The sequence below is a fragment of the Euphorbia lathyris genome, chromosome 9 (assembly GCF_963576675.1).
Source record: "Euphorbia lathyris chromosome 9, ddEupLath1.1, whole genome shotgun sequence".
NCBI lineage: Eukaryota > Viridiplantae > Streptophyta > Magnoliopsida > Malpighiales > Euphorbiaceae > Euphorbia > Euphorbia lathyris.
Window position 1 is genome coordinate 19,864,877 of NC_088918.1, and position 18,044 is coordinate 19,882,920.

Below are 18,044 nucleotides of genomic sequence, written 5' to 3' on the forward strand. Positions count from 1 at the left end.
TCTATTCCTTCTAGAGGAAGTAAAGTTGCCTAGGGGATCAACTTGTTACCTATCTTTGAGGTGAAGCGATCCGCCCGTAGGACTTGTGAACCCTTCTTTGGGAAGGGAGTGAGAGAGTGTAAAGTCCTTGCGTCCAAGGAATGTTTTAACTCTTTCTCAAATGGTGATCATCTAAAGATGGATCCGCCCATGAGAGTGTTCTCCTATCTTTGAGGAGAAAGTTGAGGGTGTAATGATCTCATGTTTGAGATAATTTTAACCCGCTTTTGATGGTGGTCAATCCTTTTCCTGTCTTTGAGGAGAGAGTTGAGCTCATTTGAAAGCTCCTGAGGGTCTGTGCTTCTTATCTTTGTGGAAAGGGGATCCGCCCGTGATGGGATCAATTGTCCTATCTTTGAGGTAATTGATCCACCTGTGGAACTTTTCATTCACCAGCCACTGGGTGTATATCAGCACTAAAAGCTAGGCAAATGAATATAAGAAGTATGGCGAGAAAAATAAATTATAAAATATAGGATACTATAACAGTTTAATGCACATATAAGAATATATAAAAATACTGATTTTTAGGCCCATGGTTCCGTCTTTTCTGAGCAACTAGAACCGCATCCTCAATGATGTTTAACTTATAAGTAATCACATCTGGGCTTACTCATGTGGGGATCTCATTCTCCTATGTAAATACGCTTTCAGACTCAATGAGACCTTTTTTAACATCCTCTTTGATCTCAAGTTTTAATCCTTTGGCAATCCGCACCCGCTTTCCATCAGCAATAAGGAGCGTTTCTGTGTCACTGAAAGCTGTAGTGACAAGTTAATATTTCTCACCTTCGTCCTCTTTGGATTGTGGGCGGATTGATAGTGACGCCGAGTATAAGTCTCTTTAGCCACCTTTTGGTTCCCGCTAATCATTACTCCTCCTTTGCTGGTGGGAATGTACATTGTCAAATGACGGATGGAAATTAGGGCTGCAACCTCTGGCCCTTGGTCTGGATAGTGTGACCCGTCACTCCAATGATGTCAATAATGGTTGTTTCTATTTGGATCAGATCAACCTTTAGTTTGGCGAATGCACCTTTGGTGATGACATTGCGAGAACTGCCTGTGTCTTTACTCGCTTTATTTTATCTCCCATCCTTGAATTGCCATTGTTACTACCAATGCATCTGCATGTGGAGAGATTACTGGACCTGTTTCTGCAAAAGGAGCAATGGAGGGATGTTTTATCCAGAGCGAATATTTTTGCTTTTTCCACGGGTGGCTGATACACTGGTCCATCTGCTATGACATTAATGACACTTTTGAATTTATTTTTGGGATCTGTCTTCTGCTTTTCATCTTGTTATTTGTTATTCTGGACAAAGCTATCTAGTTTGCCAGCTCCCAATAAGCTTCAGTGTGGTGGCCAACCTGTAGTACGCTTTGGCGTTTCTTCCAACGGGTACATGCTCCCCTCTTTTGGGTTCGGGATATGTAATGTCCCGTTTATATTGACTTTTCTCCTTTATATTGTGGCAAGTTGGAAGCTTTAAACATTCTGTCCGCCTCGTACCTCAAGATCTGTGCTGTGAATGGCGAATTCCTATTAACTGGATGGCATATTTATTTTTAACGTCATAAAAGTTATGACATTCTATATTGGGTAAGATATCTTACATAGTTGCTATTTACTTGCAATTAATATTGTGCATCCATACATTAATGGTATTCAGAGATCATTAAAGCCTCATTTGAATGAGGTGTAATTAAAGAAAGGTAAGTGATGATTTTATAATATAGTTATATATATTTTTTTTTTGGTAAGAAGGGAAGGGAAAAAACAAACAAGCAAAACCTAACCCGGGATCAGTCTAGGAAGACTGACCCCAATCCTATCCTCAAGAAGAAAAGGTAACAGAAAAGAAGGAGGAACGGAAAGGGTAGAAACACCTAACATCCCTCCATTCCCAGCAGTTGCCAAGCGATCCGCCACACGGTTTTGCTCCCTATAAATATGGGAGAAGGTAAGAAAATCGAAGGCAGGACGAAGCCTCAAGATGGCTTTAATGAGATTCTGGCTCTTAAGACAAACAGTCTGGCTATCCGAAATCCTGTTGATAGCCTCCAAATTGTCAGACTCCACCGAAAGCCTTCTAACACCCAAGCGAATGGCAAGTTTAATACCTGACAAAATACCCCAGAGCTCCACAGAAAAGGAGGAACCCGTACCCAAGTTATGAGTAAACCCAGCCAGCCAGGCGCCACTAGCATCCCGAAGAGCTCCACCAGCAGCAATTCTGCCATTATTGAGGCAGGAGTCATCCGTATTCAACTTGACAATTCCTTCTCTAGGCTTAATCCAACCAACTAACTGAACCTCTTTATAATATAGTTATATATAAAATTACTCTTATATCATTTCATTTGTACGAATAAAATAAAAGAGAAAGGGTAATTTTGGAAGAAAAATACATGTACCATGATTCTCCTCCAATTTGGAGTGTAAGGAAAATTACTCAAAATCCACTCTCACCTACCTTCAATATTAATGTTCTGATCCGAAACCGACACTTGCACTATTTTGTAGTTAGCTCAGGACATGAAAGTTTTGTTTATCCAATTTGGTAATTCATCAACCCATAATGGCCTTAATAGTTAGGGACAATTACAGGATAATTACAAATAGACTCAATATTTTCAAGTCTCTTGTGTTGGTAACAGAAATTCTAACAATATCAAATAAACAGTTTTTATATGAATAGACACATCATTGTAAAAAAAGGGAATGAAATAACTGTTTGACAAAACAATATTCAAAAATATGAATTTCTGATATTAAAAGTACTGTATAGGAGAAAAGCCATATATAGATGGTGAATTGTACAAGGAAAAACCAAATATGATTTTTTTGTAATTTCTTCTAATAGTTATATGCATGTTCATCTAAAAGACTGACCAGACCTAAATCATATGTAAGTGATAAAATCACCTTGAATGGATGAATTTTTTATAAAATTCCAAGATTACTGATCTTATACATGCATCTTGTACTAATTCAATGATAATGACATATTATACTCGTCATGCATAAAAATATAAGGCATATTGAGCATGCAAGATTTAATGAAAGATTTGTGTCTATTACTTTATCTTTCACAATTTATTAGATTTATCATAATAACATGTAATGATATTCATAGCACTTTATAAGAGTAAGGGATCTCAATTTTCTTTAATTAAAAATGGAATAAGAAATGGGAGGAAACTTATCTTTTTCATCATAAAATTCCAGATTTAATGTAGAAAACTCTTTCCCACCAATATATGGAGAACTGTATCTTTGGATAGATTTGTTGTACTGATTGAGCCAAAGTTTGAGATTGTGATTTCTATTCTGTTGACTCCATTGTTTTGTTCTTTGTGAAACTTTATACAATCAAGATTTTGTGATCTTCTGTTTGTTAGAGATCCACCTTCACCGCACCAATTGATAACTCGAGGAAAAAAACCTTGATCGGAGCACTTCCCTGTGAGGCGCCGTTGGGATCGGTCGGGGACACTCCGATGCCAAAGTCAGTAATATTTCTGAGAATAAATTGTAAGCACAAAAGTAGAGAATCAGTAAGTGTACCTTTGATCCTAGGAAGCTGGGGTATTTATATAGGTTTCTGTAACCTTCAGCATTAATGGGGAAGCAGGTGAAGAGTTGTGTCATTACTCATCTTTAATTGCTATCAATTCTCCATTAATCCCAGCATTTAGCATTGAAACCCTCAGAGTTGAGGTATTCGAACAGTTAAGTCTTTATTCCCTTTAATGACTATTAATTGCCATTTAATTGTATTTATTCCCATTCATGGATGGTAATAAAGGCGCCTTTTGGTATTCTTAGATCCGTCAAGGCGTATGTACGCTCTCCTTGAGAGCTATGGCGGATCTCCATTACTCGCTCTCGTCGGGCGTATCTCGTTATGGCGTATCTCGCTGTGGTCCACGTGGTGTGGCGTAATGCTAGAAACTCCTTCTTTTTCTCCATTATTTGCATATTTACCACTGTATGAATCCTGTAATATTTGTCATTAATTCCATATCAATCATGCATAAATATCTCTTTTAGAAGGAATAATGGTTTGCCATTATTTCTATTAATTTTCCCTTATTCCTTATTCAAGAATAATTTGGGTTGTTATCAGTTCTAAAAAAAATCAGTAGATATTTGGATCGTTTTTTCATTTGTTCCAAAAATATAATTTATAATTCATGTTCGAAAAAACAACATAACACATGTTCTAAAAAACATAACGTATGTTCTAAAAAATATGTCGTACGTTCTAAACTTCATAGTTCGTGTTTTAAAAGTTAAAATATATGTTGTTTCAAAAAAAAGTTAAATTATATGTTATAACGTATGTTTAAAAAATATAATGAATTTATATAATATAAATTAAAAAATATAAATGAATTAAATAAATAAGAAATTGGAGCATCTTTTTTGAATTTTTTTTCTATTAATAATTCATTATTATGCATATTTAATCAATATTAATAAGTGCATGTGTCAAATATTAACAATGAAAGCTATAATGCAATGGTATATTAATCAGCGCGGCACATATTACAAAAGAAATGTAGTTAGCTCAGTGGTAAGTAAAATGTAGTGTAAATTAAAGGTCCAAGGTTCGAACCCCCATGATTGTAGCAGCATTTTTTTATAATTTTTAGCCTCAAAACTACGTAGTTTTAGTGGTTCTCACCTAAGAAAGTGTTCTCATCTAAAGGAGGGTTCTCACTTGATCCCTCCCCTATATATATATATATATATTATGAATCTACATTTCCAATTTAATCTAATTGAATTTGCTTTATTCATTTCTCTATTTAGGCCAAACTGAAATTGAATCATATCCGAATGAACTTCCATGAATGAATTTTTTACCATAAAAAAGGACTTTTTTTTTTTAGTTTTAAGTTTAAGATATTTTCTTTTATTTTAGATAAAAAAACTTGCTAAAACCCGGGTTTTTTCGATGAAAATTGAAAATTTTACTAAGATGGAAACGTTTAATTTTTCGTGCTCTTGCTACAGTTAAGCGATCTTCTTCAAGAATCTGTTTTCCTTTTATAAGGGCTAATAAAATCATTTATTTTGGCTTTTTTACCCCATCAAAAATTCTCTATTTTCATCGAAAAAAGACGGGTTTTAACAACTTTTTTATCCAGTGGCGGAACCAGGACCCCGGATGACCCGGGGCTCAAACATATCAATAAAAAAAATTTCAAAACGTAAAAAAAAATCAAAATTAACTGTGCAATTGACGTTAAATTTTCAAAGTCCAGCCCGTTTCGGCAAAAAAAATTTAGCCTCCAACGCATTAAAACTGTGAAAGTGTTATCATTTTTTTTAGAAACTAACATTGAACTAATAGAAAATTGAACATGTTTACGTTTTTTAATGGTAATGACATAATAAAAATGAATATTAAATATGTTTTTTTTTGTAATGACATATTAAAAATGAATTCAAAAGTGTTATGAAAATAAAAATAAAGAGTTTTAAAAAAATGAGACCGAATGGAATCGAACACAATACCTTTTAAACAAAAACAAGTATACTTAACCATCTCATCTACCTTTATATATTGAAATAATACTACATAGATTCAATATAATTCTTTCCAAAATATTACGAGACACCGTTACTAAATTTTTTTTTTCCCTCAATTCTCGGGCGGCCAGCCGGGGCTCGAGCCCCGGCCAACCCTCCTAGTTCCGCCCCTGTTTTTATCTAAAATAAAATATTTTAGAGCATTATTTGGCTGTTCTATGTTCTATCGACTTTTAAGCAAAACTTTGATTTTGTAGTAATCCTATTACGTGTCGACCTAGATAGGCATATATGGAGGTGATAGTGTATATATAGAGCAGGTAGTAACTGAAAAAGGGCCTGATAGGCATATATGGAGGTGATAGTGTATATATAGAGCAGATAATTTAATATAGGGACTAATAAATTAATTACCCTTATTATTTTTTAATTTATCTTAAATGCTAATTACCACAATTGAAGACTTAGGGACCCAGGTTGGGTTGCACAAGCCACCAGGCCCTTTTTCAGTTGACTTCGCCTTATCTTGCCAACCATGAAAAGCAAGTCATAATGACTACAACTCTATGAACTCACCGTAGCGATAGCAATTATCTGATTCCTGTTGACATAATTGAACAGTTGAATTAATGTTGATTTGTATCGTATGCTCTCATATCATATGTAATTTTATTATAGGATGCTAATATCTAGAAATACATAAAATATATAGTAATATTTCTAAATTTTTTATGTTATTTTCCGGTTAATATATTAATATTGACCATCCAAAAACTTGTTAATATCATATTTAAAAAATTTATTATCAATTCCATGTTAATATCAATTCCCCAATGTTTTTTTTTTGTCTGTGTTTTCCTCTGCAGACAAAAGATGGTGAATCTGTCATTTCATGGATTGAGCAATTATAGCTCTCCAAGACCACCCTTTTTCATCCTCATGTTGTGGATCTTATTTTCTGTCAAGACATAAGTGCTATTAGACTATTAATCAACAAATTGTAGTTGATTTATACTAAGCACTTTACAAGTCCCCAAATGAAACTCGGCAGAATAAGCAGCAGCCGTTTTCATTCTTCCTTTTCTTGTTGGATCTCCATTTTGTTTTTTTCACTGATTTCTATCATTAGCAAACAGTAAATTATTAACTGCAGTCCTCCAAATATCAGAAATAACTTTGCATTTTCTGTGGTCCTTTTGATTGCACCGAAATAGACACGTCAACAAAGGATTATAAAAATGACCTATTATCAAACTCAACCTAACATGTTTATATAAATAAATAAAAAAAAAAAAATCGACACGAAACTATTCCTTTTTAACCCAGGTGAAGTCGATTTAATTGACATCGGTTTTCTTTTGTTAAATAATGCACGTGAAAAATCTGAGACTCCTCGTCCATGTATTTATTCCAGTGACTATTATTATCAAAATATAGTTAGAAGGACTACAGTAGAAATCAAATCAAAAATAAATTTAATATTAAAAAAATAAAGTTTGGTGGCATTGGCGTTTCATTTCTAATAATTGAGGAACCATGAGTACAATTAATCCAACAGCAAATAACTAACAATAACAGCAAACAATAGCTGTGAAAAGCTAAACCAAACAGGTTCTAAAGAAGTAGTCACTAACTTTATAGTAGAGTTAATATGATAGTCGTTCAAATCATATGATTCATATTCCTCAAATGAATCAATACAAGGGGATGCTACTGTTCAATTCTATATAAGCATAATATTGTGGAGAAAGAATATAAGCTAAATGTGCACAAAAATGGTTTCCTTGGGATATACAATCTCTTCATGATAGTTCTTTTTATCCTCATACAGTGACAGTGAACAAGTACATCTTCAAAACCACAGATAGAGCCAGCTGCAATAGAAAGATGGTAGCTACAATCAAAAACCACCTTTCACCTGCAGATTTAATATGGGTTCGAAGATTAAGGGCCACAAAGGATGCTGACATGAAACCTGCCACACCTGAGATAACCCATCTGAAAATTTCCACGGGCACAATCGATAGACACTGCAACCAAATACACAAGAATTTTAGCTGATTACCGATGTGAAGCTTCGAATTAGTCGTACACACACACACAGGATAAACTCGAAACTTAGTTTTTTTATCATAAAATCTTAGGTTTTCTAAGCGTATGGATGATCTAGTTGGAGTTCCCGACAGTCGATAAAAACTTAAGCTTCGTAGGTTAATCATGAGAAGCACAGAAATTCATAGGTTCTAGATTCAACAATAATGACCAATCACAGAAATGTTGCACATCAGTCATCATCACTACAGCTAAATAACCATAAGTTGCTGCGAAACAACAACTCAATATCAGAATTTTCCCCAGATACCATAGAAAACCTCATATGTATTGTCTTGAAAGATCTCATCAAATGTACTCCCTCCGCTTCAAAATAGATGACTTTCCAGATAAAAGTTTATGTTTCATAATACATGATGTTTTGAGTAATCCATACACATTAATTGATTTTTTTTTATCAAATATACCCTTATTTGAGTTGCTTTTATAAGTGATTCGTTAATTAGTGGTTGTAATTAATATAAGGGTAACAAAGTCTTTTAGTTAAAGTAGTGAACCAAGTAATTACATTTCTTAATTCTTGTGCATTCTCTTAAAATGTCATCTAGTTTGAAACAGGAGTACCTTATATCCATGATTACTGAAACTACAAAAGTTTAACAGAAATTTGACAGCTATGTCAATTAAATTTGAGTTCCATAGAAAAAAAAAAATTAGGTTCTCTTCTTCCAAATCTTTTCCCCAGCTGTTTTGAATAGTATATAGTTTTCCCAAAATTATTTTCTTCTTTTGACTGGTAGGAAAATTTTGCCATATATATATATATATACTTGAATGTGAAGTGCAGAAAAAAAAAGTTCACATCAAGCTAAAAGACTTACCAATGCTGGAATGAAGATAAATAGAGAATAACCATAAAGACAAAACAGCTGGGCAAGGCCTGACGGTGCTGAGAAGTACTTGAGGATTACATACAATGCAATAGGTATAATGGTAACATAGCCATAGAAGAGACCAGCAGACCAAGTCACCACATTTATGTCATATTCCCATTCTTTCTTCTGAAGTTTGTGTGCTATATACGTGACAAAGGTACCAATGGAAGCTGCTACAAAGATCAGGGTAGTGCATATCCAGAATGGCCCATACCTGCACAGACATTGAAATTCAAGACACCTTTTTATCTAAAGGAAATAAAAGCGGAAGAGAGGGAAGACAGATAAGTATTGTGCAAGCATCATACATAATGGATTCCCTAGGCTGATAAGTGATTAGCACCGCATGAAGCTCACAAAAGCAGAAGATTCTCATCATTATGTTAACAAGCAACAAGGCATTTGAGTTATAACATTTATTTACTTTTTCAGGTAATCTGAGGAAAAATTAATAGTTTTTCAAACCTCAAAATTAATTTCGGGATATATATTAGGTGATACAACAGAAGCCAAAATTGAAAGCAAATAAATAATCCATAAGCGAAGAATGAATTCTCAGGAGTTCTCACTTTTAAGAGAGGGAGGTCCACAGATAAATAGAGAAACTTGAGAGTTTATATGATTTTCCCTTGACCAGTTTGCAGTTAGTACAAGTCTGCTCTTCCACATATAATTCCCTATTCATCATAATATATAGCCCTTTCATATTAACTTGTAATCCAGTATCTATTTATACTAGCAGCTTAACCTAAATAGCTTTGTATGTGTAGAAAAATATAAAATATTATACATATATATAAGAGCTGCAATGGAACTGTATAATAATTAGTGTACTGACAGAAAATAGAAAAACAATTGGTTTTGTCAATTATGGCCTCTGCTTTTACTACATTTTAAAAATTAAATAAGATAAAATAAAAACTGCAGCCTAAGTCAGTTTTCTCCCTATGAAGGATTCAAAATGATGTGGCCGCTAATTGAAAGATGAGCAAAGCATTTTATTACTTTAGTTAAGCTGATTGTTTTTTCCAAGTACCAGGGTATGCTATAGAAATTTAAATTTAAAATCAGATAAAAATAAATAAAAGATAAAGTAGGCACTAAATTTCTTGAGAATAAGATACTCAGACACACAAGTAGATAAAACACTGACATATTATAAATGTCACATTCTTTTCGACCCTTCTTTTTTCTATCTTGCCAAGCAACAATTAACAATTTTACTTGCATACAGGAAATGTTTTGACATCAAGAACAAAAAGTTCGTGATGAATTCAATATTAATAGCAACTTGACTTTGAACAAATAATTAATCAGAAAGACAAACACACTTTGGTGAAGGAAACTTACAAATCTGGATTGGTAGCAGTTTTCTCAGTGAAGGTTCCTCTAAAAGGAAAAAGGGAATCTTTGATTCTCTCTAAAACATCTGTTGTATCTATATCAAAGTATGGTTTATACGCAGCAACTGTGAATTTACTCAGCCAACCACTTTGCTGGGGTTCCTCAGAAATAGAACCAGAAACAGGTTTTGAAAATGTATCTACAGCAAAAATAAAATCCATTACGCAGATATCAGTGAAAAGTTCAAATGCAGATAGATTTACATCATGAGAGGCTTTGCACAAGGTAGTGAAAAATGTGTAACATGCATGTTTTAGACCCTAACAACACTTTTTTTTTTAAAACAACTTTCTAGTTTTCACCAAACTAAACAAAAAAGTTGGCATACTAGATTTTGTAAATCAAATGAAAGCAGATCAGTGTCACCATTCATTTAAATCCATTTCACAGAGTTTATTCAAAACACTATAAATATATATATATACAAGTTCATTTGACAGTCCATTCATGTTAGAGGTCATTTCTCTTATTGGTTAATGGTAATAAAGATCCCAAACAAGAAAAACGAGCAGTGTGCAGTTCAGGGTTGAAGATGTGATCATATCATTTTTGAGCCACATCTCTCAATTTCCATTTGACAGAAGATGGTCGCCAAGTCACTATCGCTCTAGTATGATTTCATATTATACTGGTACTTCAGAAAATAAATATTATGCTCCTAATTGTGGTATCCTCGCCTATAATTATATTTAGATCAACCTTGGATAGTTGACACACAAGCAAATGTCGCCCCGACACACCAACTAGTTTAAGAAGAAACAAGTGAACAGTTCAGGCCTAAAGTCTAACTCCTTCAATTTGCAAGTTACACAAAATATTACTTACTATCTTTTGATCCATCAGAGACTTTAAGATCATAATCTTAGTTAGCTATTTCAAAATAACATCAAAGATTTAAAATGAAAGTTCAATAGCATACCATCAGCATCGCGAGGAGGGCGAGCTGCACCGGAGATTTTGCCTTGCGCATTTGATGGAGGGAAGGTCTCGAGATTTGAATCTGCAACCAAATGACCAACCAATCATACCTTAAACACGAAGATTAATTAAAACGAGAAATCAAATTATCAACACATTCCTACATTTTCCTAACTGCAAAACAGAAATGAAAACTGCACCAAAATCAAAGAACACAACAGAATCGGAATTTGAGAAACCGTACCGGCGAATTTGACAGAGACATGACCTGGATCTGGAACAGACTGGGAGATAAAAGGAGAGAGAAGCCAATTATAGATCTTAAATCAGCTGATGAAATCAAAGATACAGAACTTCAATGAAATACTTACAGCTACCGATCCCGAGACATTTTGATTGTCAAGACTTGTGTATTTGCCTGACATCATCTTTGGAAGTAGAACCAAGACCTCTCTTCTTCTTCTTCTCCACTGCCAGATCTCGTCTCGTTACCTTGGGTGGCAAAAGCCTTTGCGCGTCGAGCTTGTTGATAATTTAATTTTTATTTATCTTTCTTTATTTGTCTTACATTACAAGCGAGAAGTCTGCATCGACTTATTTGAGGAATGAACGAAGGCAAAAAGCTTCATCAGCACCCAATAAATTCTAACTTTGGTGGATTCACCCTAAATTTTTATTTTAACATATTAAATCCTTCTTTCAAAGAACATATTAAGTCCTTAATTTTTTATATTTGGTCAAATTAACCTACGACTTTGAATATGAATCTGGATTAAAAGATTATTTATTAATTTCATTTTGTATTCAAAATTTATACTATAATATAAAAGAATTTATACTTTTATTAATTTAAAGATAGTTTCCATGTAAAATTATAAGAAATAAATTTTTATTTTGAATAGTATATAATGAGGATGTTGGCTCTTCAGAATTGATCGATTATATAATGCGAGATTGCTGTCATTCCAATCGTCAGAGACCTTCAGTATAAATTCCAATGCTAAAGTTAGTAGCAACATAAGAGGAGAGAGATAAAATAGAGTGGAGAGAGCTCATACATTTCATTTGTAGGGATATTTATAATGAATGTGGGGTTACGGGCTTAAAAGGACTTAAGCCCTGTTGTTTGAGTGAATGAGCAAATTATATATACTCATTAAGGTGCATGTGAACATTTCTGTTAAATCTAAGCATCATGATGCTATAAATCTTCACCTTAGGATTCTAATAAGCCTAGATCTAATGGTGAATGAGCAAATTATATATACTCATTAAGGTGCATGTGATCAAGACTAGTTTGTTACTTAATTTCAATATCAATCATTTCAATAGCATTCAGTTCAGTCCAATAACTTATCATAACTTATTATAATTATAATTATTATTTATTATTATTATTATTATTAGAACCATTATTATTTTTACAAGCTTTTTATTTTAATTATTGCTATTTTTTAAGGATTTTATATTATTATTTCAATTTTAGTAGAATTCAATTCAATAACATTCAGTTCAGTTTAGTTTTTTTCAGTAAAAAAAAACAGTCTTACTAGTCTTGGTTTGATCGGTTTGGGCTTAGTGGGCTGCCACATTCCTCATCAGTAGGTAATGGATTATTTCTGGATTGGCATAAAATTGACACGTACATTTTTTTATTGGATTAAAATTGACCTGTTAACTCGAAAAAGACATAAAATGATGCAGATATTTAAAATTATTATCGTATTCCCTTATATGTTTACATGTTAACTTAATTAAGGTAATAAAATTACAATTATTAATTGCAAACATGGTTAGAACTCTCCATATTTTTATATGTAACTTGTAAACACATTACATGAACTAAATATGATATATTAACAGGTTTTTGAATGGTTATGGTTAGCCTACTAATAAAAAAACATAAAATATTTAAAATTATTACTATATCCCGTTATATTTTCACCATTACATGAGAACATGTAAAGTTATATATGAGCCAAAAACACAACAATAAATCACATATAACAAAAAAAAAAAAAAAAAAGTTGAGTTAAGTAAACTCATTTAACATTAACTGATAATTGATATGACAGAATCACGACATAAATCCAACATTGACACACCGACCTTACATAAGCCACTCTTGCTTTCCTTCACGCGGACCCAGCGGTTATTTTGAATCAAATTCTAAGGGCTAATCGAAGCTCCAACCGGCTAGTTCCCCTGGACAAAAGTGTTTTATAGCGAAATCAAAATTAAAATACAAGGTTGTTAAAATTATTTTAAAATTTATGAGTGTCTACTAATATAATTATTAAAAGATTCAGAGAGGCTTAATTAAATTTTGTATTCAAATATATCTTTACAAAATGGAGGAATGCGGTATGTTTTGTAAAATAAAAGATTTGTAAAATAAAAGATTACAATTATACAGGTATGTTTTGTAAAATAAAAGATTTGTAAAATAAAAGATTACAATTATACAGTTATAAGTTCTGATTACAACCAAAAACATTTTTATCTCAAAAAAATTATTCTTGCATATTAATAAAACACAACCCCCTAAAGAACAACTCTCTAAATCGACAAAATAAATCATATGGTTGACATTTTACGTTTTTTTACTAATTTGACATTTTATGAACTAAATTAATATTTGAATTCATTTTACATCGTTGCAATTTGATTTTGATGTCTACTTTTTATAATTTAATTTAATTTTTTTAAATACTTTTAATTGCAATCGGAACTTAACAATATAAATTTAAATATATTGTTTTGTAAAAGAAAATGCACTACATACCTTTATTTGCAAACATTTAAACACAAACCTCCACGATTTTTTTTTTTATTTTTTTACTTTTGCCCTTGAAAAATATACATATTTTGGATATACTATTAAATTTTGCACCTATAAATTTGACGTTTAGCCATCAAATAAATGTTATTATAAATAAATATTTAAATTTTTTTATAATAAAAACTCTATCTATATATATGGGCTTCAACAACCAACTTGTTCCACCATTAAGTCGTTTTCTTCTGCCAACAATTTTAGGTAGTTTTGCCGATATGACGTTTTCCAGCAACACGACAAGTCGTTTCTCTGCCAACAATTTAGGTAGTTTTGTAGCTTTGCCGATATGACGTTTTCAAGCAACACAACAAGTCGTTTTGCAGCACACTACAAATCTTTCATCTCAAACAAAGAAATAACTGGGACCAAACATGGCAACCTTTAACACAACTTTCATTGAACTTTCCAAAGTTTACCCGCGATTAATGAGTGTTAAAGCCCCCAGCACGCCCTTGATCCGTCACTGCTTGAATTTACACTAGATATGCAGTATCAGAAACTGGTACTAAATTAAAACAATATCACAAGTCAAAATCAATCTCTATATTATTCTCACAATTTTTCCTTTCCTGAGGGTAAAAATTGCATCTTTTGCTGAATAGCAATTAATCCTGAAGTTTAGATTACTTATTCATCGCCCATTGAATCATTCAATTTTATAATCCCATCTCTATTTTTCTTCATTATCATAAAATCCACTCTATTTACAAACAACTTGAAGATATGAAGCATATGATCAGATCAGATCATCAGGCATCTTTTATTCTGCCTCTTGTCAACACCAGATATCTCTGGATTGCCAGCATGATAACCCATGTACTTTTCGCAATTTTCTCTTTGATCATTAGAAGCAATGCTGAGCTTAGTACAGTCTTCAATATCTGAGCTTCTAATCCTTTGAAAAATCCCAAAACCCCTTCCCCTTTCCATATTGCATGTGTTACTCCGGGCAATGTTTTCTTCAATCTCGGTTTACTTTTCTTACTCTCACCATCGTCTGCTGCTTGAATCACTACCTTACACCTGTAGGAACAACCCGTCAATTTGGTCGATTCTATTAAGAAAACGAAAATGGATAAAGATAGATGATAGCCACCCACCTGATTGCAGGATATGTAATGACTGTCGCAATACTCTTCGATACCGCACCCAAAATGAAAGCAGATAAAGCGGAAAGGGCTTGTACGGAAGCTCCTGCATCCCCATTTCCGTTGAGAAGTTTTTGTTTCAGCTGATCAAACACTGTGTACTGCAGAACATAACCGTTTTCCTCAGCATAGTTCGTTTTGGAAGCAATTATGCCATCATTTTAAACTACAAGGTCAAGTACCTGAATTGCGGGATTTGTGGTCAGTAAAAGAGAGATGCCGAGGCCATCAAATGCATCACTCCACCTGCCCTCTGTCAATGTCTGCCACAGTCCTTTGGACTTGCCGAAAGCACTAGTCTGCATCCTTGAGGAAGCTGTATCTAGGGGCTACAGAGAAATGGAACACAGAATGAACTCTTAAGCTTTAACAATCGGAAATGATCCGATAATAAAATGAAAGATAAAAAAAAACTGATAACAAAGTATTAAGTGAAAACACAAGCACATTAAGATGCTCCACACCAACAATTAGTATGACTCAGGACGCTTTTCGCCTTTTTTCTAAACCTGCTTCGGTAAAATCACGCAATGTGCCAAAACTAAGACCCTCAAATCATTTAAGAACAGATCCCACATCTATGACCAAAAATTATGGCAATTGCAATCATAGTTTCCACTCATCGCATACCAAGTAATTATATTCTTAAGGTTATATGCTAACGTTAGCAATTTTGATTTTTGATTGCTTATCAGCAGAAGAAATATTTCAAAGTCCATTTATACCATATTTGATTGCAAATTTTTTAACATATAATGTAATGTATTCCACATTATAGGATGACTTTAACAATGATCGCTCACCAACCTGAGTCGCAATAGCAGTGCAAGCACCAGCAGCAGCAGCAAGAAGCAAATTTGCTTTTGTTCCAATTTGTTTGGAACCACTTTTTTCCACATACAATCTTTTGAAGTAGCTATATCCATAAAAGTAAACAAATTGTGAAATGAAAGACTGCAGATTTTTTGTCCCTAATCCTTGATATAATGAAGCAATATGTCCATTCGATATCGCTTCCCATAAAACGTCAGATAAATTCCTGCACAAGCCATAAAACAAAATCAATAAACTATTTAACGCCTTCAACATGCATCACAATGAAAAACATGTTCTTAAACATGGAACTTGGCCTAATATTGGAATATCTATAATTTTGCAGAAGCAGAACTAATGACAGATCCAGGTTATGGTCAAAAGGCCATAGGGAAGACATTAAAATTTACAAGTAGCATTCTAATGCAAAAGAAATCAAAGAATGGACGGACCGACCATACAAATATAAATAGAGAGAGAGAGAGAGAGAGAGAGAGAGAGGGAGTTTTAATGCACAGGCATCTACAAGAGATAGAAGAAAACCATTACAGATAATAAAGAAAGATCTTGATCCTTTTCGTTGGTGTGAACTCGGATATGAACAAGCAAAGTCATGGTTTCCGGGATTCACCTTGGTAAGTGGAGTGAAGAAGCCCACCTTCCACGGGGTGGGATTGGAATGGAGCTTAGCTATCCATTGGCATAAGCACTTCGGTTCAGGGAGTGATTTTCATTGAATAAAACGACAGTTCATCTATTAGTTTTAATGCACAATCATTTTATGAACACATTTCCAAGTCTCTACACGCAGTCTATTTGCTTTAATAATTCGAAAGTTAATTAATGTTACTCACTCCATTAAAGAATAATAACATAAAAACTGACCATATCGCATAAGCATAAGATCACGGGACGACAATCTAAGTTTCTCTTCATCAAGCATGCCAAACTTTACCACTAATCAGTCGGGCCAAATTTATGCATCACTAACTCGGAAGTAGCTTTAGCATTGAATTAAAACGACCGAAATGCCATGTACAAACACCAGTATGGCACTATAACCTTACCCACTGTAAACACAACCGAAAACTCGACAAGAATGCGATTTATTTGGGGAACTAATATTACAACAATCATAGACCAAAAAGAAAAAGAAGTTGCAGCCTATGTCAAGTCAACAACGGAGCTATATGACGCCTTTAAGCACCAGAATCTCAACAGCAATAAAGACACATCACTACTTAAACATAGGCCATAAAACTTGAAATCATGAACCCTGGAAAGGTACATATAAACATAACCCAGAAAGATGCAATTTCATTAACATTGCAAGGGATACAGCTGACCAGTTACGGATATCATATCAACAAATCTATAATTAAGAGACCTTGACTGAAATTATCATCTTATGATTTACTTCTTAAATACATACAGTTGAAAAGTTTGCAATAGGTCTGTTCTTCACATTGCTAAAAGATCCTTATTCATATACCAATTTTAAGCTCCACAATCATACAAAAAGCTCAATTACTTAACCAAACAATTTCAATTCAGACCTATACACCTACTCAAGCTAAATACAAATTAAAAAAAGTCAGACAACACACATCACCATCAATAATCAAACCTAGAAAATCCATTCCCTCGCGCGATCACGATTATAAAACACGATAAGACATACACAGATCAATCAAAAAACAACAAAAATGTAAAATAAATCCAAAATAACGCGCGAAAGAGACAGATAGATGGCGAACCTGTATTTCTGCTTGCCGTGAGCTCGAGCCTCAGCTTGATATTTGGTCTTACATGTATCGAGAGGGTACAAGATCGTGGTACTAAGTAGGGAGCCAATGGCACCGGAGGTTGCCTCCGATAGAGATTCAAAATCAATACCCATATCTGTAGATTTTAGAAAAATATTGCAAATTTACAGGAAAACAGAATGAGAAAGGGATGATTTTAATATTGCAGAGATCATTTGTGTGTGTGTATATATATGTAGAGAGAGAGAATGGTCCACCGGAGGGAGGAGAGAAGATGGTGGGGAAGAAGAAAAACGATTAAAACGAGCAGTAGTATGGAAAGTTTGAAACAGAGGTATGGACGGATTTTTGGAGTTTTATGCCAAAACGACCGCCATCGACCTGATTTTTTTTTTTTTTTAATTAAATGGATTAAGGTGTAAAAATACTTTTAACGTTTTGGATCCGGAGTAATTTTACCTATAATATTGATAAATTGGATTAAATTGAGAAATAATTCATCAAACTGTCTTTTCGGTCATGAATCTTGGCATCTACACTTAACACATGCATCATTTTATCAGTAACAAATCATAAACATATGTT

General features: G+C 33.5%; 2 protein-coding genes across 2 annotated transcripts; both read right to left on the reverse strand.

Moving 5' to 3' along the window:
• Window positions 1-7,194: 7,194 nt before the first annotated feature.
• On the reverse strand, window positions 7,195-11,483 carry LOC136206539 (uncharacterized). The gene is made up of 6 exons (XM_065997622.1): window positions 11,265-11,483; window positions 11,138-11,177; window positions 10,895-10,975; window positions 9,922-10,114; window positions 8,518-8,785; window positions 7,195-7,614 (listed from the first exon to the last, which is right to left on the reverse strand). Exons 1-6 carry the CDS (start codon window positions 11,319-11,321, stop codon window positions 7,408-7,410), a joined length of 846 nt encoding a protein of 281 aa, XP_065853694.1. The 5' UTR covers window positions 11,322-11,483; the 3' UTR covers window positions 7,195-7,407.
• A 2,775-nt stretch (window positions 11,484-14,258) lies between these two features.
• Window positions 14,259-17,786, reverse strand: LOC136205533 (peroxisomal adenine nucleotide carrier 1-like). The gene is made up of 5 exons (XM_065996175.1): window positions 17,451-17,786; window positions 15,688-15,919; window positions 15,063-15,209; window positions 14,833-14,981; window positions 14,259-14,755 (listed from the first exon to the last, which is right to left on the reverse strand). Exons 1-5 carry the CDS (start codon window positions 17,591-17,593, stop codon window positions 14,482-14,484), a joined length of 945 nt encoding a protein of 314 aa, XP_065852247.1. The 5' UTR covers window positions 17,594-17,786; the 3' UTR covers window positions 14,259-14,481.
• Between the last annotated feature and the right edge of the window lie 258 nt (window positions 17,787-18,044).